We start from the raw sequence: 25748 nt of genomic DNA on the forward strand, positions 1-25748 counted from the left end.
CCTCACTATTACAACAGATAGAAATATGTGAAATTGGCTTAGGCCATAAAGGTACATCATAAAGAAAATTTCTTAACCACTCTACTTCTTTAGATGCAGCGGCTAATGCAATAAATTCTGCTGCCATGGTGGAATCAGTAATACATGTTTGTTTCTTGGAACCCCAAGAAATGGCTCCTCCACAAAAAATGACTATTTAAATAATATTATTTAAATAGTTATAATATTAAATGAATAAACAAAGTTCACACAATGTGAAAATGACCATGTATTGTACATGGGAAATTCTTCCACTGCAGCAATCAAAGGCAAAGGGTCTATTGAACTACAATTCACTTCTAGAAAGGTTTTAACCTTAAAATTTTTAGTACAAATCTTCGTGAGGAAAATTTCGAACACACGAATGGAACTCAAACAGAAAAAGAAGAAATAGGACAAGGCTCCAAGGCATGTATCAAGCCACTATTTTTAAGGTTATATTTGCCCCCACCTATCTTCGGTGTGTAAATAAGTTCCAAGAAAATTAACCTCGAGGATACAATGAACCCAATGACTATTTGTGTTTTGCACTGACGAGAATAGTCCACTACACACTAAGCAATGTATAACAAGAAACTCAATTTCTACAAAGGATTTCTGCAGTAATACTTTATACAATAATCTAATAATATTAGAAAATGACGAAAGGAAGGAAAGAAAGAGTATTAGAATTTATTGGTGTGTTTTCTAAATGAAATCTCATTCCTATTTATAGGAATTTTCATGTCTCTTCATAGAAACATCTTTCAATAGGTGTCTTTATGAATAATAATGTCTTTAAAATAAACAAATAATTATTCATTTAATATTATAACTATTTAAATAATATTATTTAAATAGTTATAATTCTTTTTCAAAATATTAAAAAATATAACTTTTGATTAATTACACCCATTCATTTATAGGTATTGGAACATTGAAGTGAAAATTTAGCGGATCCTTTCACAAAAAAGTCTTGCTAGAGATGCAGTAAAAAGGACCTCAAAAGGATGAGACTCAAGCCCATTAATTAGAGTCACCCGTGATGGAAACTCGACTCAACGCTTGGTATAACGTCAAATCTTGAGTTCAATGAGACAAAGTATATCATTAGTATGTGACTGTTAGCACTATAAATAAATTCATCCTAAGATTAAATTGCTAGGTTGTAATAGCCCGATTTTCAGTAGTGTCGAAAATAGTGGTTCGAGACCACCAAATTCTGCGAATAAGCTCGTAAATTTTATTATTTAATATTTACGAGTCAAATATGATTTTAAAAATATTTTTGAATTAATAATTTATGTTTTATAATGAATTATTAGATTCGAGTGATAAAACCCTAGTTTAAGTGGTTTTAAAAAATAAAGTATCGGAATCTCGTTTCTATAAAAGGAGCCATAAATATTTTTATAAATATTTATGGAGTGCCAATAAGGTTGTATTAAAGTTTCGTTGAAAAATTTTAATGTTTCAATAGTTAATTAATTAAAAAAGATTAAATTGAAAAATATGCAAAACTTGCTAATTATAATAATAAAGTGACTAAATGGCCTGATTAATAAATAAGGAGGGACTTAAGTGATAAATATGCCTAAATTAATGGATGAGGAGGCATATGAATAAAAAAATAATAAAATAAAAAGAAACAATGGCAAAATTGTAATTATATTGAAATTAAATAAGACAAATTGAAATTTAGAAGCATTCTAGGCTTTTCTTCTCCAATTTTCAGTTTAAAAACAGAGAAGGGGGAGAGCTCAAGCTGGTTTTCATACTTTTTGCTGCAAGTAAGTTCAATTTAGCCCCGTTTTTAATAATTTTTATATTTTTAATATCATTATAACTAGGTCTAGTTAACCCGTATCTTCGATTTTGAAATTGTTAAAAATTTTGAATGTTGACATTGATGAATCTATATGATTTTAGATGTTAAATGATGAATTTGAGATATTTATTTATATTTAAAAGTATTTTGTTAAGTAATTTTGATGAATTTCCCGATTAGGGACTAAATTGTTGAAATAGTAAAAATACAATGGTTTTTTGTGAATATATTGCAAAAATGGACTGTATTAAATGCCATGAACATTCATCTAGCTTGAATTTATATTAAAAATGGTTAATTTGCATGTTTTGAGTTTAGGGACTAAATTGAATAAACTTTAAACTTTAGGGGCAATTTTGTAAAAATGCTAAAAATGACTAAATTGCATGAAATGAATGGTTTCATCGTCTAAATTAATATATTAAATGAAATTATTGATTTAGATCAAGATCGGGTGTAAATTTAAGAAAAATAGAAAAATATTAAAATACCCCTGAACTTTGGTATTTCTGCAAATTAGCCAGGTAAGTTCGTGTAATTAAATTGTATATTTATATGTTTTAAATTGAATTTTTTGTGTGTGATTTGTTTAAATTTCCATGATGATCGACAAATATTAAGTCCCGTTTGAATAAATGAAATTCAATGGATACAGGGTTTCTGTATTAGTTATGGTCTTGCATATGTTGCGGACAAACCACAGCTCGAAAGAGCATCTCGTTATTAGCCCTCTCGAGCTTCCCATTATATGGTTCTTGCGAGCTTCCCGTTAATAGCTTTTCGGAGCATCCTGATCGATTGTGATCCTGCATGTATTGTGGACACACCGTAGCTCTTATGAGCGTCCCAATATATGGCTCTTCATGAGCTTTCCGATTAAAGGCTCTTTGTGAGCTTCCTAATTAATGGCTCTCTGGAGCCTCCTGATATGGCTCGCTTGAACTTCCCGATATATGGCTATCTGGAGCTTCCCGATTAATGGCTCCTCGGGGCTACCCGTAATTGGCTCGTATGAGCTTCCTAATTATGGCTCTTATAAGCTTCCCGTTATACAGCCCGTATAAGCTTCCCGTTATATGGCTCACATGAGCTTCCTGTTATATGGCTCGAGAGAAAGCTTCTCGTTTATGTGCTTGTATGAGCATTCCTGTAATGACCCAAAATTCACGGGCATCGAAAAAGTATAATATCGGGCCTCCGTCTTAGTAAATTGAGTTCAAAAATAATTATTAGAAATATTTACGAGACTAGTTGTGTGTTTAATTACGTTTTAGATAGGTGAATTTAGTTTAATTAAGAGTAATTAGGAAAAAGGGATTAAATTGAATAAAGGGTAAAAGTCTGATTATAGATCAAAAGAAAATAAGAGGGACTAAATAGGTAAATAAGTCAATGGCTTAAGAGTAGGCGGCAATACATGGAAAAATCTTAGATTTTTCTTGATTAATATTATAAAAACATTATTTAATTCAAATATTATAAATTATATTAATTAAAATTAAGATATTATATTATAGGAAATAAATAAAATAAAGACAATTGTGTGGTGATAAAATAACACATGTGTAAAATATATAAAAACACACTTGTAATAAAATAAAACATTTTCTTATAATTTAAGTAAAAGATATTTGTGAATTAAATATTATTATTTGATTATTATAATATATTATTATTATCTAATACATAAAAGGAATAAAATAAAAGAAGAAAAGAAACAGAGACCATTCGAAACAGGGGAGAAAGAAAAGGGAAAGAAAAATAAAAGGGAAAACTAGGGATTTGAAGCTTGAAGTTTAATTAGTAAGTTAAATCAAGTCCTTTTCTCATAAATTTGATGTTTTTGGAATCCTAGAGTGAAATACTCAGGGACTTAAGTTGAAAATTTGAAAGTTAATAGATTTTTGAGTAGGGTTTATGTTGAATAAATGATGGAATTGAGGGTTTAATTGATAGAAATTTTGATTAGAATAGATAAAATGATTAAACTGTAAAAGAAACTATAAGTTTTATGTGTTGGGGACTAAATTGGGGGAATTCGAAATTAGGAAAATATGCTGAAATTTTAATAGTTAAATTTGAGTTTGGATGAAATTTGAATAGAAATAGAGTGTGAATTGAATTAGGAAAGTAAGTGAACTTAGTTAGGATCAAATTGAGAATAAAGAAGAAATTGAATAGAAATTCAATTATTTATCATAATTAGTGTTGCAATTAATAGTGTAAATTATTATTTTTCGTAGCTAACAAAAATTCCGAGGCATCGGCATCAAAAGGAAATGAGAAAGCTATCGAGGACTAAAACGGGAGATTTACGGTTTGTATTACTATAACTCAAGTTATTTATTATTAAATGTTAAATTTTAATTTATGTGTTTGTTAAATGAAATGTGAGGTAAGTATTATTATTATTATTATTATTATTATTATTATTATTATTATTATTATTATTATTATTATTATTATTATTATTAAGATGAGTGGAAATTAAACTGAATAGTTTATATGAATTAATATTTAAATTGTTTGTTAATTGAAAGCGGGAAGTGAATTTAAATCGAATAGTGACTAATATTAAATTGAATGTAAATGTATTGAGTTGTGAAAATGTGTGAATTGTGGATTAATTATTGATTGAAAGGTGGAAAAATGATTGAATTGAAAATGTGAGAAATTGTGATTGAATTGGGATTATATGTGACTTAAATACCCTATTAACTAGTCAGGTTGAGTCAGATATAGTTGGCATGCCATAGGATTAGAAGAGTTCAGGGATACTTCGATCTCGAGTCGATGAGACACTGGGTGTCACTATATTCCTTCGGATAGATTCGATGAGGTACTGGGTACCAACTTCTTCGGCTTTGCCGATGAGACACTAGGTGTCAACTATTGCTTCGAACTATCCGATGAGGCACTGGGTGCCATTTTGGTGTGTTTGGTTGGATCCGTGTATCCGCCAAAGTCCGAGTCTTATTATTAGGGGTAAATAAATGAAATAGCAAAAATCGAATGAAAATGATCGACTTTATTCATGAAATGAAAATTGAATTGAAAATTGAGAAATGAGAATGAAAAGATTGAATCAAGGATTCATGAACATATTTATGTTCAAATGAAATGTTATATGATATTAAATTGGTGAATGGTCAAATTGAGTTGCTATTATTGAGAAATGAAAGTAAGAATAAATTAGTTTGTTTATGAATTTAATTGTTATATAAGTTGACATGTTATTGGTTATCTTACTTAAATAATTTAAATTATAGTAATACCACTGAGTATGAAATACTCAGCGTACGGTTGTTTCTGTGCGCAGGTCGATAGAAGTCAAAGGTACCGGTTCAGCATCCAGATCAATCCCGACTTCAGCATAACTTCGATGATGTATTTTTCCTTTTGGTAAATGTGGCATGTACTTAGGTCTTATTAAAGAGTCTTGTAAGTTTTGGTTGTAAAGAATTTGTTTCTAATGTTTGAATGATAAACGAAACACTAAGTTACAAAATGGTATGTTCGGTATTAAAATTGAAGTGAGATGAACAAAGTTTATTAGTTACTTTTATAAAGTATTATGAATAGTATTGATCAATTTAATAAGTAAATGTTTAGGCATGATTTAGACATGTTTGAATGTGAAAATGAGTTGGTTTTTGTATTGACTGTAAATTGGTTGCAATTTTAATTGCTGGGGGTTTTATGCAAAAATAAGTAAAAATGCTGCCGAAATTTATAAAAAAAATGAATGAAGTCAATTGGTAAACAAACATATAAATTTATGATTTATTTTAATATGTTGGTTATTTATTAAAAATTATTTGTAAATCGTTTAATATGTCTGGTAATGCCTCGTAACCCTGTTTCGGCGACAGTTTGGGGTTAAGGGTGTTATAATTCCCAAAAATGAATTGACAAATTACAGATTTGTACACTTTGTGTGTACTACCTGTGTATCCATCGATATTTTAAATGATTTAACGGGCAAAATCTTGACATTAGAAAATATGAGTACGAAATGAATTATTACCCGTATATGCCTGAAATACATGAAATTGATATTACATGACATGTTGAAATATGAGATAGAAGATACATGTGTATGAAATACATGAAATTGATATTACATGACATGTTGAAATATGAGATAGAAGATACATGTGTATGAAACTTGCCTGATGACTAAGTACATTAGTAATTACGAACAATTACCGGAATATATATATATGAAATACATGGAAATGATGGTACATGGTATCTTGATATAAAGAAATGAATGATATATGTTTATGAAGAAACAGTACGAGAATGATAAGCATCATGATATGCACATATGTGAATATCTTTTAGATGTTGATACAAGGAAATTATGTAAATTGAAACGAGTAATAAACTCAAGTGTGACATGTTGAGAAAATAAGTTTATCAATGTTGAATTTATATAGAATATGTGTAAGTACGCTAACAAATATTGTTGTTGATGCTTAAGCAAGTGTCAAGCTATTGGTTGAATGGGTAATATGTTTATTTACATGATGCATTGAAATGGTAAGTACTCAAGAGAAAATATGCAAGTGCTCATGAAAGAGTGGTAAGGTTTAAATTGTGCAATTTCTTATGAAACGACTTATCATAGGATTAATTCAAGAAAGGCTAGGTTAAATGGAGTAGCTTGTGGCTAAGGTTGAATATTATGCTTATGGCTTGTGTGTTATGCACATGGAATGAGTGTGAAAAATAAAGAAATGCAAATGAAGATAAATAAATTTAGAAGAGTTTAAAGTTGTTTAAAATTCTACTATGCTAGAATAACATGTAAAAGTGATGATGTGGATTTATTCACCTTCTGAGTTATTGAATATAACTTCACGAGTATTGCGGTGTCAATATTGGAATATTATTTATATGTATAAATTTCATATTTGAAATGAATTGATATGATTAAAGTTTATACAAGTTTACTAAGCATTCATTGCTTATGTAGTTGTTTTCCTTTACTTTCCAGATTATCGGAAGCTTGATCGGGTTGAAAACTTGTCGGAGATATATCACACTATCCACCACTTCTATCAGTACTTTCGGATGTTTTGATTTTGGTTATAATGGCATGTATATATTTTCTGAAAATTTCTCCGAGTATCCGGTTTAGTCCGAACTTATTTCTAATGTGTATTTTGGGCCTCGATGGCTCATATAAGGGACTTTATGATTGACTTCTGGTATAAATACTATATGATGTGAAATATCAATTTACTTGATCTATAAATTTTGGTAATGCTTCGTAACTCTATTTCGGCAACCGATACGAGTTAAGGGTGTTACATAGGCACCCGTAATGATAAGGGAAGGATGAGTAATGTACTCTTAATGGACCCATAACATAAATATGTTAGAGTGTTATAATTACGGGAACACTCTTGATGGGATCTACCTATGTGAGTGGAAGTGTGACTGCTTCTAGGAGCTCAAGGGCTTGGCTCTAACAGCACTCATGAAAAGAGGACACAGACACGTGGTCATAATAGTGTCCCTAGATGCTATGCATTAATCGATGTTGAAATCATTGTGTGAGATGTGTTCAGTTAATCAAATGGAATAGTTGGTTCAAAGCTTAGTCTACTGTGCAATTTCGATTAACTTTAACATGTTTTGATTCAAAGCTTAGTCTACTGTGCAATTTCGATTAACTTTAACATGTTTTCACTAAGTGAAGGTTCAATTGTAAGATACCTTAATTTATGCAAATTGATTTCCAAGAATATCAAAATCTAAATATTTTGAAAATGGGCGGAGATTATTGGAACATTTTTAAATATTTATAGTGTTCCAATAATTATAAATGAATGGGTGTAATTAATCAAAAGTTATATTATTTAATTTTTTGAAAAAAATTATAACTATTTAAATTATTTAAATAGTTATAATATTAAATGAATAATTATGTTTTTAATTTAAAGACATTATTATTCAGAAAGACACCTATTGAAAGATGTCTTTATGAAGAGACATGAAAATTCTTATAAATAGGAATGAAATTTCATTTGGAAAGCATACCAACAAATTCTAATATTCTTTTTTTCCTTCCTTCATTTTCTAATATTATTAGATTAATCTATAAAGTATTACTGCAAAAATCTTTTGTAGAAATTGAGTTTCTTGTTATACATTGCTCAGTGTGTAGTGAACTATTCTTGTCAGTGCAAAACGCAAATAGTCATTGGTTTTATTGTATCCTCGAGGCTAATTTGCTTGGAGCTCATTTGCACATCGAAGATAGGTGGGGGCGAATATAACTTTAAAGATAGTGACTTGATACATGCCTTAGAGCCTTGTCTTATTTCTTCTTTTTCTATTCGAGTTCCATTCTTGTGTTCAAATTTTTCTCACCAGAAATTTTTAGTAACACGTCCAAAAAACTATAACCAGAATTGATCATTATAGAAACACGATTGCATTAATAATCATAATATATCTAGAATTAGACTAGAATAAATCAATACATGGCCCACATTAAAGGTGATAATGGACCAAGGCCTGATTCCGAAATATTCCCTAAGGTTGAACCTAAGCTTGAGTTACACAAAAGCCCATTTTATTTATTACAAATTAATGAACACATTTTTTTAAAATTATTATAAGAATAAAATATTAATGTAACTTTTTTTTTTACTTTTTATTATTTGCAAACAATAAAGTGGGTTGGATCTACCCAAGATTGAAAAATATAACTAGCCCATGAACACCTTTAGCTCACATATAGTAAGACATACGCTAGAATAAAAATAGGTTGAGAACCTACATATTATTTACACAAGACGAGACTTAAACCTAAAATCTTAAAGTTCTAAACATTAACTTTATCATTAAGTTAAAGGTCTCATGAGCCATAAGTTTATTTTTTTTAAAAAAACGATATGATATTAATAATAATTATATTTAGAAAATCATTTGATATATTGTTAGTAGAGTTTTTTAGTTAGACTCTAAAAATAGGTTGAGGGTTTGACAAATGTATTATAGAATGTAGTAAAAAATAAAAAAATATATAAATAAATATAACACTTGTCATATTCTTAATTAACTTGTGGAGTTTGAAAAACTTCATTAAAGATGTATCAAATAATAACCATTATATTTTGGCTTTTGTCTTTTTTTTACCTTTTTATTTTTTAAATATATTCGTAGAACCTTTTAAATAATAACTAATTAATTTTATATAAAAATAATTTAATCAAGGTTAATATATAATTGAATATGTTTGGTATAGTTTATTTTTTTATTTCAAGAATAATTTTAAAAAATTATCATGTATTTCGTTTTTAAAATATTTATTTTGGTATAGGGTATATTTTATTTCATAAATAATTTAAAAAAGTATCATATATTTATTTTTTTAATATTTTATTATAAATTTAAAATATTTAATCTTAAGTGAATTTAATATATTTTTAATGAAAGAAATTGGTTTTAATTGTTGGGTGATCTTATAATACTTCAAGATGTAATTAAAACTAAAGAAAAGAATAAATTAAATAGAAAATACATAGATATATGTTGATTTTTTTATTATAACATACTTAATAAATAGATAAAAATAAGTTATTTGTTTAATTTTATTCACATTGTTTTTCTTATAATATAATTATTATGTTTAATAATTGGTGATATCAAACTCAATTTATAACTTTAAATCAGATATTAGAATAGATAGTGGGTGAAAAAGTAGGTGACGTATATTTTTGCATCCACTAATTATTTTCTTCTGGCCATGCGTTTTGTAACCACAAATGGGGGGGATCGAATGACAAGTGTACCGCATTGGAAATATGAGACGTGAAACATTTGGAAGCCAATTGTTTATCTAGAAAAAGGTATAGTTGTGCCCACACACTACATTACAGCCACGTATGCAATGTGTGGGTTTTGTGTGAGGTTATTTATTAAAGATAAATTATAAAAAAGTCATTTAATTATATTTGTATTTTTATTTTGATCATTTAACTTTAAAAATTTTCAATTTGGTCACTATATAAGCAAATGGTTTCATTATCCAAGAAAGCATGTGACTGCTATGCATTACATCAATAAACAACTTAGCGAAATTTCCTAAGTTTTAGGTTCCAAACATTACATAGATCATGATTGACTAAATCAAGCTTTACTAAGGTTCTGCAACCATTGGATTATCTCAAGCCTATGATGAATGGCCATGTTTGGGAATATAGAGCTTGATGGAATTTTCTCCCTTCTTGGTCTTAACATACTTCAAACTGCTGCCACTTGACCAGCAACATGTCTAAGCTGCGAGAGTTTCCGCCAACCTCAGCTACTACCACACTAGATCAAAACATTAAGCACTAGTATAAGCAGCAAGACTAGCAAAAAAGCATTATGATCAGCAAACCTGCAAACATACAAATAACTATGCTAGAAGAATAAAGGAAACTCTATAAATGCCAGCAATTCATCACTCGTGGAACACGACAATAGAAAAAAAAATTATCTGAGGACAACTCTCACAATCCCTCCAAATTAGGGTTTACCTATTTTTTTAAAGAATATGGAAGAAATTTATGGAAAAAGGAAATTGAAATCAAAATCATGTCAATGATTGTAAGGCAAAGCAAGCACCCTCTAGGTTTTTTGTTTTTGTTTTTTTTTTTTTTAATTTCTAGGTCTTAAAGCTACCATTACAATGTGTAATACAGTATAATCTTTCGTCAAAACTTAATATAAACTAAATTTTAAATTAACAATAGGAAAATTTATTCCATAATAATAATAATTAGGTAAACTACAATTATCTTAAAAGTCACTTTAAAATTTTTTGTCATTAGAAAAATTGACTAAAATGATCACTCAATTGTTAAACTGTCAACAGGTTGCTGATTGAACCTGAAAAAAATTATTCTTTTAGTCCCTTTAAAAATTACAAAAAATTTAAATTAATTCCTTAAATTCCCATAAAAAAAACCATATTAAACAACATTAAAAAATGCTAGATTCAATCTCCCATATGCTTCCTCCACCGTCTTCCCCCACCATCTCCTCTATTTCCCCCTCTGATCACAACACCAAAGTAATTTTCTTAATTAACCATGTTTTCCCATTTATTTATTTTCCAATTAAATAGTTTGGTTGCACCAACTCTTCACACAAATTATTTTTTAAAATTATTTTTAATTTGTTGAGAAATATTTATTTTGATGTTTTTAGTATTTTTATGTATTATATATTTAAAAATATATAAAAAATAATATAAAAAATTAATATGGGTTGGCTGGGCCCGAATTTTAATATTTTTATCCAGGTTGAGTTTGGGCAAAATTTTAAGCCCATTTTTTCGGTCCGAGTCGAGCCTGTGTCTAACAAACAGGCCTGAATTTTAGTTGGGTCTGACCCGGCCTGGCCCATAAACACCTCTAAGTGGGAGTTATTATCTAGTTTTTTTTTCGGATAAATTGTAATTTAGTTCATATTACTTTTGCCTATTTATTTTAAGTCTTTATTTTATTGGAGTAATTTTATCTTAAGTTCTTCATTTATTTACGTTTAAGCACTTAAGTCCTTATGTACGATTTATTTAAATTTGAACTCAATCTACTTTGTTTTTAAGTCCTCTGTATTTTTTTTTTAATTTGATCTCCGATTCACATTCTTCATTTATTCAACTTTGATTTTTATAATTAGGTCTTAATTATTTAGATTTTAATTTCTACACGTTCATTACTTTAATTTATTTTTTAACAAAATAATTTATTTATCGTATAATTATTATATATTAATAATTTACATGTACAGCATATCATAATAACTATAATGTATTGTTTCATTATAAACTAATTATAAAGAAGTGTAGAACAACGTTGAAATTAATAAATTTGACAACGATGGTTTAATTTTATGATTTAATTTTTAAATATATTATTTTCAAATGTTACAGTTTTTAAATATATTTTAAATAAATATTTTAATATATTTCAATAGATAAAAATAATAAATCCGTTGGATATATAAATTAATTAAATATTATATTATTCCATCAAAATTTATACAAAATGCATAAACCAAAAGTTGATATAAAAAATGTTGAAAATTAACAAAAGAATAAAAAAGTATTTCAAGCATGATTGTTGGATCGAATTTATTGAATTAAAAAAAAGTCAATATATTAATTCGGACAAAGAATTGAGCCAAAATTGAGGTAAAATAACAACTCAACTAAATATTAAAAGAAATTCTACTTTCATAAAATTTAGTAAGGTAAACTATCAAAATAATCACTTTTGTTTTCAGGTTATATTTTAGTTATTTATGTTTGAAATATTACGTTTTAGTCATTTACCTTATCGTGTTATAATATTTTAGTCACTGAACATTAATTGCTATTAATGATGTAACGGTAAGTTGACATGGCACATTAAATCATTATTTCAAATGAAAAATTTAGGTATATAATTGGTCCCTATATTTTTTCGTTTTGAGCAATTTTTTTTACATTAAAAGAGATGGAGAATGGAGGAAAATAGAAGGAGAAGTAGAATAGAATGGAAAATAAAGGAAAAAAAAAGAAAGTTAAAAGAGCATAAAAGAAAAAAATAAATTGCTCAAAACGAAAAAAAATATGGGGGACAATTGTATAATTTAATCTAAAATTTTTGTTTCAAATGATGATTTAATGTGCTATGTCAACTTACCGTTACACCATTAATGAGAATTAATGGCTCAGTGACTAAAATGTTACAATACGTTAACCTAAGTGGCTAAAACATAACATTTCAAACATAAATGACTAAAATATAACCTGAGAGAAACAAAAATAACTATTTTGATAGTTTATCCATTTAATAATTTACTTAATCAAAACTTGAACTGATCATAATCTGACCGGTTAGACTGACATGTTATTGGATTTTTAAAACCTAGACGAATTTTCATTTTTTCTTTGTTTAAAACCGGCAACCGTTCCCCTTCCATGCCTAAGAAGCGCTTTCTAAGAATCAGTGTGGTTTCATCCATCGTTTGGCCTCTATTTCCAAGACTCTGGACTCCATTTCCCTGTCAAAGGACACCAATCTCTCTTTCAAAACCTCTTATTATCCCAAGACAATACCCATTAAAAGGAAAGCCCATCCAACTCGCACAACCAAAGGGGACGAAAAGAAACGATTTCATGTTGTATTCTTCTCTATCTCCATATCTTTGTTTTCGGTTATGAGCGTCATGAATTTTATCCGCAATTCCCCTATGAAGCTTCCTTCAAGGGTCCTAAACCTCCGAAACTCATCGTTTTTCGGGTTCAGACATTGGTTTCATCATCCCTTTCCTTGTGAGCAAAAGCTTTTCTGCAAGACCAATGCTTTTCTTCCGAATTTCAGTTACAACTCTCAATTCCACGCCTACCCTTCTCGATTCTTACCCTTTAGACGCGTTATCAATAATACGAAGAAGCCGAATTGGTCAACAAGTTTGGATCTCTCTCAATCCGGGTCAGTTTCTAGGCCTTACGTCTCTACTGATGTCAGGGTAGCATCAAGGGTGAGAGATCTCTCAACATCGGTTGAAACCCGCGTAAAAGACCAGAATTTGGACAAATTTTACTTGCAAAACGGCATCAATGTGAATCCGTTTGTTGTTGAAAGGATTGAAAAGGATGAGAACGTTTTAGGAGGAGAAGTTCCTGTAGCTGAAGATGTAAACAACGTGAAGAACATCGGGGAGGCTTTGGAGGGAAGGAAGAGTGGAATTAAAGTTGAGAGCGACATTGAAAAGGAGGCATGGAATTTGTTGAGAGGTGCAGTTGTGACGTATTGTGGATCCCCTGTTGGTACAGTGGCTGCAAACGATCCAGGTGACAAGCAGCCCTTGAATTATGATCAGGTTTTCATTCGTGATTTTGTGCCTTCGGCTTTGGCTTTCTTGCTTAAAGGTGAAGGAGAGATTGTCAAGAATTTTCTCCTCCATACCTTGCAGTTGCAGGTATATATATTCACTTATTTACCTTGTTGAATAATATTGTAGCTACATAACTCTGCATTTCCTTTTCCATCATTGATTGTTGGGTGTTTGTGTACATTTAAGTGTTGTTTAACATTCATAATTTCAGATAGCTGCAAAACTTGCATGTTAAAATGTTTAGAAAAGTCAATGCTAGGAAAATTCATCTTAGGATTCATTTCTGTGGTTCTTTCTAACTGTCCTTTAAGCAATTCGAGGCTCCCTTAGAGATAGCTGGGATTTTTCTTGTTCTTTTCTAAAGTACTTAGTGCATGTTTCTCACACACCATTAAGTTTTTCTTCTCCATGTGTAAAACAAATTCAATGCACATATTCCCCATAAAGTTGTTATATTGTGCTTTTTAGATGCCTGTTAATCATTGTAGAACTTTGAGCATTTTTTACTCATGTAGTCTTATTTTTTCAACATGTATCCATAAATGAGTTAACAATAAATTAATTTCATATGGAAATTTTTAGCTACTCACATGACTTGTTTTGAGCTAAGGAAGGGAATTTCTTTACTTATTTTGGAGAGGTCTTAATTTTTTACTACATTTTACTTGTCCAAACCATTTAATGCTTATGTAATGATTAAACTTTTACTTGTGTTAATACACTAAATAACCAAATGAGCCATTAATGTAATCAAATTTATGCCTCTTTTGCTTGTGCTGGGACCTTGAAACACATCCACTAGCAATGCTATGGAGGTTAACCATTTCCCAATAAGTTTTACCAAATCAACAATTTGGAACTTAACAACTTTTTTGTTGTTTTTGATCTAGAGTTGGGAGAAAACTGTGGACTGCTATAGTCCTGGACAGGGTTTGATGCCAGCTAGTTTTAAGGTCAGAACTGTACCTCTTGATGGTAATAAGTTTGAGGAAGTACTGGATCCAGATTTTGGAGAATCAGCTATTGGTCGTGTTGCCCCAGTGGACTCTGGTTAGTATACTATATTGCAACTGTCAATACCATTTAGTACAAGAACTTGCTAGCTAGTCTAAAAATGAGGATGTTGAGCTGTTCATCTTCAACAATCATAGTTATTTTGCACTCGTAAACTGATTTCTTCTTTTCCAAGTTATTGCTCAGTAAGAAAGTGATTGAGCTTATTGAACTGACTTTGTTGATAGGATTGTGGTGGATTATATTGCTGAGGGCATATGGGAAGATCACTGGTGATTGTACGTTGCAAGAGAGAGTGGATGTTCAAACAGGAATAAAACTGATCCTCAACTTGTGTTTAGCTGATGGATTTGATATGTTTCCTTCTCTGTTAGTCACTGATGGATCCTGCATGATAGACAGAAGGATGGGCATTCATGGTCATCCCCTTGAGATCCAGGTGAGTTAATTTGTTTCAAGTATTTTTAAGTTTTCTTTCCTCTGCTTATCTTCAGTTCTCCTAACTGTCATATGTTTGATCTAACAGGCTTTGTTTTATGCTGCTCTACGTTCTTCTCTTGAGATGCTCACTGCAAATGAAAGTTCCAAGAATTTGATAAGAGCTATCAATAATCGACTGAGTGCACTATCATTCCACATTAGAGAATACTACTGGGTTGACATGAAAAAGATTAATGAGATTTACCGATATAAGACAGAAGAGTATTCCATGGATGCTACCAACAAATTCAATATTTATCCCGAGCAAATTCCTTCATGGCTTATGGATTGGATACCTGAAGAAGGTGGGTATCTAATTGGCAATCTACAGCCAGCTCACATGGATTTTAGGTTCTTCACACTTGGGAATCTCTGGTCCATTGTTTCATCACTGGGCACTCCAAAGCAGAATGAAGCTATTCTCAACTTAGTTGAAGCCAAATGGGGTGATATTGTGGGACATATGCCTCTCAAGATATTATATCCTGCAGTGGAGAATGAAGAGTGGCGCATAATAACTGGCAGTGATCCAAAGAATACGTGAGTTCCTTGCCCTTTACATGAAGTCTCTCTCTCTCTCTATATATACACACACATATGCATGCATGCATGCATTATATACTGACACGAGTGTATTGTGCAGCCCTTGGTCCTACCATAATGGTGGATCTTGGCCAACACTTCTCTGGCAGGTAAAAGCTTGAATTTTCTTTGGACTTAATTGTTTATCTGGTTTTATTTTAATCATCCAACTTCGTTCTATGATTCTTCTTTGAATAGTACCTTGAACCATTTCATGCAATGATACTCATTCAAATCTTACATCACTCTTTCAGTTCACTTTGGCTTGCATCAAGATGCGCAGATTAGAACTAGCTGAGAAGGCAGTTGCTTTGGCAGAGAAGAGGCTTTCAATTGATCATTGGCCTGAATATTATGACACTCGAAATGGAAAGTTTATTGGAAAGCAATCCCGACTTTACCAAACATGGAGTATTGCCGGTTTCCTGACCTCTAAAATGATGTTGGAGAATCCAAAGACGGCTTCTTTGTTATTCTGGGATGAGGACTACAATCTTCTAGAGATCTGTGTTTGTGGTCTTAGCAAAAGCGGCCGGAAGAAATGTTCTCGTGGTGCTGCCAGATCTCAGATACTCATATAAGTGAACTGCATTGTTTGCAAGGCAGAGAGCCTCTCTTTCCACTGTACAGCCACAAGTTTAAGGGGATCAAAGAGCAATTTTTTCAACCCTTAGAAGTTCTACATACAGGTTTGTATTACAAGATAGTGTAGTATAGCCACACACACATTGTTTTTCCAATCAATGATCCAAGTTATTTGCAATGGCATTGAATGTAAAAGTGAGTGGGATGAACAGACCCTCAAACTTACATTGTGACTCTTCCCAAGGCTCTTACTGTGTATATTATTTAGCAAATTTCTTTATAAGAAAGCAGTAACTATCAGAATAGCAGGATATTGGTTTTGATTCCCTATGTTGAAGCAATTTAAAGCATGCTTGCTGTCTATATTGTTTGTGGTTGTGCGTTTTCATTGAGAGAATTCAAGAGTGGTGGTATTCCATAAATTCATATTCCAGCAATGGGGAGCTTTAGAAAGGAATGTAATTTCTTTGGGCGAGTATAAAGCATGAGCTAGTGTAGTGCATGCATGGCAATTGAATGGAGGAAGCGCATATATATCACATGCTCGGTTTTTGATGATATGAAAGAGAAAAATATGGTTATCACATGGAATGCTACGCTCAAGAGACGATGTCTATGCAATTGCTATGCTATGGTGGACTTCAAGATATGGTTTGTATCTTTATTTAAAAATTAAACAAAAATTTAAATAACAGGAATATTTTCACTTGATTATATATAATTCAGAAATTGTATTATTATTAAAAATTATTTTATACTAATATGTCATATACTTTATAATTAAATTTACATATTTTTTATTAAATTTTTTTGGTCCAAATTTAATTTAATATGGAGAGAACAAATAGCTCAAACTTTAGAGATATTTTATTACCATTCATGGAGTAAATAACACATTTTTTGAATTCTCATATCTTTCATATTTTTAAAATTATTTCAAATGAAATTTTTGGAAATTATTTTTATTTTAAAGAATTATTAAAATTTTTACATTTTTCTTGAAAATCCAAAAAAAGAATTTAGTTTCTAAAACATTTTTAAATTGTTCATGTACTTTTGAAGAGTAAGGACCAAATTAATAAAAAAAAATGAATGTTGAGGGATAAAAGAGTTATTTTTACCTTTCTTATAAGTGTCACATTGCCAAATCTAACAGCAAGACCGAGATTTTTAAATAGAAAAAGTATAAGGACTCTATGTCTCAAAAAAAAGTATAGAAATTAAATTCTAAATTTTAGAAGAGTAAAAGGATCTTTGGCAAATTTAAACCAAGATTAAAATTGTAATTGGTCCTAAATTTAATATGGTAAACTGCACCATTAGTCAATAAACTATGAATAAGTTTTCGTTTTGGTCATTTAACTAGAAAGTTATAATTTGATCACTAAATTTTTCGAAATTATTTTTTTGGTCACTCAACTAATAAGTAACACTTTTTTAGTTGATATAATAACAATTTTAATCTTCAATTTTTATACATTGTCAATTTGGAAGAAAAAAAGATACTTTTTGTCAATTTGACATTGATTATATATAAAATGTTAAAAATTTGAAATTCTTTTTAAAAATGTAGAAAATTCTAAAAAAATAAATTAAAGTATATAAAAATTTCAAAAATAAATAAAAATGATCGAAAATTATCGTTAAACCCTCAAAAATTCCTTTTTATATTATCTGTATAGAAATAACCAATACTCATTATTTAAAAAACATAGAAAAAAATAAAATTATTAAGCAAAAGTATTGGTCTTTTGTTTTCTACCTTTTTTTGTTTCTTTACATAACATTTTCGTTATAAGACAAGAAATTCAATTTTTTTTTATAATTTTGGTTTTGAAAAATAATTCAAATTAATTGAAAGCAATAAAGTTGATTTCACAATCTTCTATAATACCAATTTTGGTTGTTCTTCGGGAGCATAGAACTAGACTTGAGTCTTGTTTTTTTTTTTTTGTTCTGCTTTTAATTTGTTATTGCATTCTATTGAGTGATAATTTTTCATTTCCCATACATATAAAATTTTCAACAATAATGTTTTCTAAGATTTTATTTTCTAGAACTTTTATATAGATTTTTCTACTTTTAAAATAATTTTGAGTTTTTTTTTATATTTTACATAAAATTAAGGTCAAATTAATAGAAAATATAAAAACAGAGAATTAAAATTATTATTATACATAAATATAATTTTGAAAACTTTAATCACTAATTTTTTTTTAGTTAAATTACCTATAATTTACCCGATTGAATATCTTAGGGTAAAGATGGAAAATAAACCTTGCCAATAAAGAAAACCCTTCTTCTAAAACCCTAGCTGGTAGCATCCTTAAGCCCTTAACGCCCCTTTAGAAAAAAGGAGAAGCCGGAGCATAAAAAAGCCGGCGGGTATATTACGCGGTCGTCGAGAATTCGTCACTATTAAGAGGTTTCAACTTTCTGCTGATTTTAATTTTAATTTCAATCCCAATTTCATTTAAAAAGAATCGAGTAAAACTAGTTCAATTTTGATTATCTGCGACAGAGTGCTTGCTGAAATGGGAGAGAAGGGCAAAAAAAGTAAAACAATGTCAAAATCTCCAAGTGCTGCTAAAGAACATAAAGAGCAGCTTGAAAGGCTCCAGAAAAAGGTTTCTTCTTTCGTTTCCATGTATATATATATTCTCTTCTGGTTTTCTGAATTTTTATCTTAAATTATTTCCCCTTTTTCTTTTATATATTTTACTAGCTCATCGGGGATATATCTACACACCTAAACATATATTTATCGGTTTTGTAGGATCCAGAGTTCTACCAGTACTTGCAACAATACGGCAAAGACCTTCTTACGTTTGATGATGAAGATGAAGATTTTGACGTAAGTTGGGCAAATTAGGTTCAACTTTATATTGTTACAAATGGCTTTCATTGCATAAAACAAGATGCAATTTCACCTGCTTCAATCATGTCTTTTGTAGGATGATGCTGAAGTTGACATGGAAGATGCAGAAAACCAGTTGGATGATGAGACTTATCAGCATGATATCCCTGAGGAAGAGGAGAAACCATCCAAAAACGTTTTAACTACTGAAATGGTTAATTCTTGGTGTAAGTCAATCCGAGAGGATGAGAAACTAAGTGCAGTCCATTCTATTATGAAGGCTTTTAGGACTGCTTGTCACTATGGTGATGATACTGGGACCGACTCTTCAGCTAAGTTTGCTGTCATGTCAAGCAGTGTATTTAACAAAATAATGTTGTTTACACTATCTGAAATGGATAGAATACTCCGCAAATTGTTGAACCTTCCTGCTTCTGGCGGAAAGAAAGAGACCATAATTGAGCTAATGAACACAAAACAATGGAAGAACTATAACCACTTAGTGAAGTCGTATCTTGGAAATGCCCTACACGTTTTGAACCAAATGACTGACACAAAAATGATATCATTCACTTTAAGGCGTCTCCAGTATTCGTCTGTGTTTTTGGCTGCTTTTCCAAGCCTTCTCAGGAAATACATCAAGGTATGCAGAAAGGGTTAATCTATAAGGGATTTTTATTCAAATGCAATGATTTATTTGCTGTTACTCTTTGTTTCCTGATCTGCTTGTGTATGTGATATTCATATATCTATTATGATAATTTGAGGTCTAATCTATTCCTCTGTGGATGATATTGTTTTAAACGTTTAAGGAATATTCATAGATCTGCTTGTGTTTACTCTATTCATCTTTCTTCAGGTAGCACTTCACTTTTGGGGTACAGGAGGTGATGCTCTGCCTGTTGTCTCCTTTCTATTTCTTAGAGATCTTTGTGTTCGCCTAGGATCAGATTGTTTAGATGAATGTTTCAGAGGGATCTACAAAGCCTATGTTTTGAACTGCCACTTCGTTAATGCATCTAAATTACAGCATATCCAATTTCTCGCCAATTGTGTCATAGAACTTATTCGAGTGGACCTCCCAACGGCATATCAACATGCATTTGTTTTTATCAGACAATTAGCAATGCTTCTCCGGGATGCACTCAACATGAAAACTAAGGTATCATTTACACATTTTTTCTTAGAAAAGTGTTGCAGTTATCCATTGTCTCCTGAGAATGCTATTAGTAGAAGATCATCTACTACCATTCTCTTTATTGCAATCTTCTGGCATTTGTTCCCTTTTTTGTTTTGCCTAAGCAATGCTCCATGTCCCACCATTCTTCACAGGAAGCATACCGCAAGGTTTATGAATGGAAGTTTATTAACTGTCTTGAACTTTGGACTGGAGCTATCTGTACCTATAGCTCAGAAGCTGATTTTAGGCCGCTTGCTTATCCATTGACCCAAATTATTTCTGGGGTTGCCCGTCTAGTTCCAACTGCTCGATATTTTCCGCTTAGACTGAGGTGTGTTAAAATGCTGAACCGCATTTCTGCAGCTACTGGTACGTTTATTCCTGTTTCTATGCTTCTTTTGGACATGCTGGAGATGAAAGAGTTAAATAGACCTCCCACTGGAGGTGTTGGCAAAGCCGTTGATTTACGTACAACACTCAAGGTATTCTCGAAATCTATTGTGTTCTACTCCAATTGATATAAGCATTTTTGTTCCTATCTAAATTTGGACAAATTTATTTTCCAGGCAAGCAAGCCCATTCTAAAGACACGAGCCTTCCAGGAGGCATGTGTGATTTCTGTGGTTGAAGAGCTCGCTGAACATTTAGCTCAATGGAGCTATTCTGTTGCTTTCTTTGAATTGTCTTTTATTCCAGCTGTGAGGCTGCGTTCCTTCTGCAAATGTACTAAAGTTGAAAGATTCCGAAAAGAAATGAGGCATCTTATTCGTAAGGTACATCCTTTGGATTGATTAACATGTCTTCCTTCTCAAAATTAGATTTATGGAAAAACATTCCTTGTTAAGTATATTAACCTGTTATTCATAAGCATGTTCCCTTTACACTTTGCAAACTTTTGGCTGCACGCTATTGATTGCTTCATTGTCTTCACATCAGATTGAGGCTAATGATGAGTTTACTAATGAAAGGCGTGCATCAGTTACATTTCTACCAAATGATAATGCAGCAACTTCTTTTCTTGAGGTCCGTACCATTATTATATGTTAGAATTTTCCATCAAATGCTCCTGCTGTTGTCATCTTTGAGCACTTGATTTGGTATCAAATGAAGTTACTAAGCTTTTTTGTTGCTCATAGGATGAGAAAAAGATGGGGACTAGTCCTCTCTCACAGTATGTTACAACACTGCGTCAAAGAGCACAACAGAGAAATGATTCAATGATGGAATCCAGGTCTATGATCTTTCTCTGTGATTGGTTTCATCCTGTCTATATTATAATTGTGTTAATACAGCTAATTTAAGTAGCATGCATGTAAATTTTCAGTGTTCTTGTTGGCGAAAAGTCTGCTGTTTTTGGTAAAAAGCTTGATCAGATCCCTGATAGTGATGAAGAAGATGATATCAAGAATGACGATGGTGCTACAGTTTTTAGTTCCTCCTGGTTACCTGGAGGTGATTCCAGGTATGTCTTGTCATGTCATATTTGCCCCCCTCTCGTGTGCACCATGCAGACACACATGTAGTACACTAATAGCTCATGTTTTCATTCTTGTATACAAGTTTTTGCTGTCTATAAACTGTTAGATTGCCAAAAAAAGCATTACTTATTACACTATCTATCATGTTCCATCAGGGCCAATCTCCCAAAGGAGGAGGAGAAGAAAAAGAAGAAGAAGAAGAAGAGGAAGAAAGGGATGGAACAAGATGAAGGGGTTGGTGACGATGAAGATGTTGTGGAAGACTTGGTGCTTAGTTCGGATGAAGATGAAGATGAAGATGAAGATGAAGAAGATACTGCCGAGGAAGACGGCAATGAAGAGCAGCTAGGTGGTAGCAGACAGCAGAACAAGAAGCAAAAACCTAAGAATTTATCAAACAAGAATGTAAGACCTCATCATCACGCAAAAAATAATAAATCAAAGAAGAGAAAAAGAGCTAAGCTGAATTAACCAACTCTTGTAACTCATTATCAGCTGGAGCTGCTCTTTTGTTTATGGTTTTTTTAAAGAAAAATAGATAATGGCTTTTCAACTTATTTGAGATTTTGTTGTGTCTGTCAGGCAGACCATCTAATTGAATTAATATGAGCTATTGTATTATTTATAAAATGTTAAAAAAATCATAAAAAAAAATGTATATGCGAATTCCATGAGGCAAATATTAGAAGTTCAAATAACCGGACTAGGGAGTAAGTTTAAACTTATTCATGACTAAAAATTTTATGAGATATTATATTCTGTTGTACTTTGATAAGATATTTAGGAATTCCTCGAGGAAGGAATTTCCTTTAGTATAACAAACAAATATAGTGAAATATCTAATCACATCTAATTACTTGTGTTTTTATAAAATGTGTAATGTGAATCCTATAATTTAAAAATGTCTAATTTGATACCTAAATTATCCATATGTGTTTTATTATGATATTTGATTTTAATAATGTTAGTGAATTCTTAAACCAACCAATGAAAATTCAACATGTAGAATTTCCTTTTCCAAATCATCAAGTCCACATTGACAAATAAAATAATATGACAAAAGATTTCAAAGTACCACCTTCAACATTTTCAAACTATTTTAATAAACAAATAAATGTATTTCTTATTTTTAGATTTATAAGGTAAAACTTGTGCAAAAATACAAATAAAGTTAGTTATAGTAACAAGCAAAAATGATTATATATCGACAGTACTCTTTATAATAATTACTTTCTATGATAATATTTTCATTATGAAACTACCTTTTTTTAACAACAACAATTATAAGTACACCCTCTTGTCTCAAATTTTAATAAAATTAATTTTATTTCTGAATTCAATAAAAATAATTAATTTTAGTTAAAGATATTATGTTAATAACATGTTTAAATTTTATATAAAAAAATATGTCAATAATATTTTATTAAATAAAAATAATCTTTAATAAAAAAATTATATTTTTTTGTTAATTTTATTGAAGATATATCTAGTTGTGGAATGATGGTATAGCCAACGTATTTACTTTCTATTCCTTAATCCATTTCAACTTAGACTTTATTTATATTAAAATATATGAGGTACATATTCATAACCCATCATCCACTCAGGACTAAGGAATGTCACATTATGAACGTCACAAGTAAATCAATCCACAAACGGATTTAATATTTATTCTACTTGGGTCATATTTGATGGAAATAATTTCCTCCAATACCTAAAGCAAAGTATCTATTTTTGCAAGTCCAATCAATGACATATATATATCTCTACCCACTCCAATACCCAAGGCAGTTTATCTCTTTATGGGACTTGATAGACGATATATATTAGTCTTTCGATCAGTTTGTTCATTTTCAATTAAACTAAGGACATATTTAGATTATCTATAAATACAAGTTGTCTTTTTTATTACGATTCGACTATGTAATACCGCTTAATATTAGTTAAATATTAGATCAGTGAATCAATATTTACTTCCATTTTACTTTGCATCATTGATAACAATATATAAAAGATATTAATATAATTAATCAATTTTTTATTAAAACAACAATTACTCCATAGAATGTGTCATATGGGATATATACAATGAAACCAACTTTGACACTGCAAAGAGTGACCAACTCATTGGTTTTCTTCAACAAGCCTAACTTCCTTTTTTGAAACCAGCTCTTGTAGCACTTTCATTGGCAATCCAAGCAAGCTTAACTTTCTTTCTTTGCAGTGTCATGCAAGTTTTGACTAAGCTAATTCCCACCTGTTTCAAAGGGTGTAGCCCCAAATCTATGACTCCCTAAAGGGCTAAAAATGTTGCATCTAATAGTACTCTCAAAGACAACCCCATTTCAATTTCACCTCTAAAAGATTTAAAATTTAGAGAAAGCAGCCCCATATTAGATGTAGAACCTTTGAAAATCGCTTATCGGGGAACCTTATGTCAACTGTAACCTTTGAGCTGCCATTAAATGAATGTCTTGAAAGCTAATGAACTGAACCTAGGTAGTGTTGCACCTCACATGGTTTCCCTTGATATGAGATTTTCAAAGGTTTTACATCTAATATAGGACTTCCATCTTTGAATTTTAGATCCTTTGGTAGTGCAAATAAGATAGAAAATGTCTTGTGGGAGTATCAGATGCACCAGTTTTAGACCTTTAGAGGATTATATGAGCCTGTGTTGCACGCTTTCGAACACGTGGGTAGCAACGTAGCCAAAAATTGTATGACACCACAAACAAAGAAGGTGAAGCTTGCATGCATTGCAAATGATAGTGGTAGAGGAGCTAATCTCAGGTTAAGACTATTGAAGAAATTTAGTGAGCTTACCAATCTTTGTAGCAATATCAAATTCGATTTTATCATTTATAGCAGGATGGCAATGAGTCGGTGGTGTGGTCATCACACGCAATGGTGCAACGACTATAATAATTGTATGACACCATGAATGAAGAAGGTGAAACTAGCATGAATTAGCAATGAAAGTGTTAGAAGAACCGAACTCAAGAAAAAGGGGTTAGGGTTATTGAAGAAACTTAGTGAGTTGAGCATTTAGTGCAGTGTCAAAGATGGTGTTACCGTATATAGCCTGGACGATAATGAGCCAACGGTGTGGCCATCGCATTACAAGGTACAGTGACTACAAGAATTTTCACTGGCTATTCATGCATGCTTAGCTCTCTTTGATTGTCATGGTTTCCGGTTGGCAACTCATCCTTCTCGCCTTTATACTCTCTATATTTGATAGGGGTTGAAGAAGAGAGTTCAGATTGCTTTAGTGAATTAGCCAATGAGTCGTTTATATTCTGAGGGAGACAAAGACAAGGCATTGAATGGTTGAGCTGGAAAACAAAGTATTTCATGGCTGACTTGGGCTTGAAGATTTATAAAATTAATTTAAGTAATTATAACATTTCTTTATAGGAAATATTTTGTTTCTAATAATTGGAATTTTGTTGATGGTATGTTTTTATTTCAAATAGTATGAGTTTTAGAATTTAAGTAATCAAATAAAAAGTTATGATTTATATAAATGAAAGATAAAATTTGATAGTTGGATTGTTAAATTATTTAATTGTACAAATAGATACGGAAGGGTGTAAATCTCTCCTCTATCGTTTAATAAAATATATTCAACCTATAAATTATTGTATTCATTAATGCTTGTGAAGTTACTACGTGGAGTCAAATTGAGATCTCTCGGAATATAATTAAATTGTTGAAACGAATTATCTTAACTACAAAAGAAAAAGAGAAGTCAATTTTAAGTTTTTCTTTTTTGAAGTTAAGTGCAAGTACAAAAGTCGAATGAGATTTACTTCAATTCTCATCATTGCT

At 30.7% G+C, this 25748-nt stretch overlaps 2 protein-coding genes and 1 long non-coding RNA gene across 4 annotated transcripts; all 3 read left to right on the plus strand.

Annotated features, from left to right (window-relative positions):
• Positions 1–1732: 1732 nt before the first annotated feature.
• On the plus strand, positions 1733–5401 carry LOC121219956 (uncharacterized). The gene is made up of 3 exons (XR_005917009.1): positions 1733–1808; positions 4090–4163; positions 5166–5401. It is a non-coding gene; the product is annotated as an uncharacterized lncRNA (long non-coding RNA).
• Positions 5402–12795: 7394 nt separating this feature from the next.
• On the plus strand, positions 12796–16704 carry LOC107933805 (alkaline/neutral invertase A, mitochondrial). Of its 2 annotated transcripts, XM_016866088.2 has the most exons (6): positions 12796–13822; positions 14629–14788; positions 14980–15191; positions 15279–15772; positions 15876–15924; positions 16069–16704. In XM_016866088.2, exons 1-6 carry the CDS (start codon positions 13058–13060, stop codon positions 16393–16395), a joined length of 2007 nt encoding a protein of 668 aa, XP_016721577.2. In that variant the 5' UTR covers positions 12796–13057; the 3' UTR covers positions 16396–16704. The 2 variants fall into 2 exon arrangements, with proteins under 2 accessions (XP_016721577.2, XP_016721578.2); XM_016866089.2 differs by lacking the exon at positions 15876–15924.
• Positions 16705–18654: 1950 nt separating this feature from the next.
• Positions 18655–22471, plus strand: LOC107933811 (nucleolar complex protein 2 homolog). The gene is made up of 11 exons (XM_041098822.1): positions 18655–18824; positions 18921–19026; positions 19176–19253; positions 19354–19899; positions 20116–20418; positions 20589–20918; positions 21003–21209; positions 21373–21459; positions 21573–21667; positions 21761–21898; positions 22070–22471. Exons 2-11 carry the CDS (start codon positions 18934–18936, stop codon positions 22383–22385), a joined length of 2193 nt encoding a protein of 730 aa, XP_040954756.1. The 5' UTR covers positions 18655–18824; positions 18921–18933; the 3' UTR covers positions 22386–22471.
• The last annotated feature ends 3277 nt before the right edge of the window (positions 22472–25748 follow it).

The sequence above is a fragment of the Gossypium hirsutum genome, chromosome D08 (genome assembly GCF_007990345.1).
Source record: "Gossypium hirsutum isolate 1008001.06 chromosome D08, Gossypium_hirsutum_v2.1, whole genome shotgun sequence".
Classification (NCBI taxonomy): Eukaryota; Viridiplantae; Streptophyta; class Magnoliopsida; order Malvales; family Malvaceae; genus Gossypium; species Gossypium hirsutum.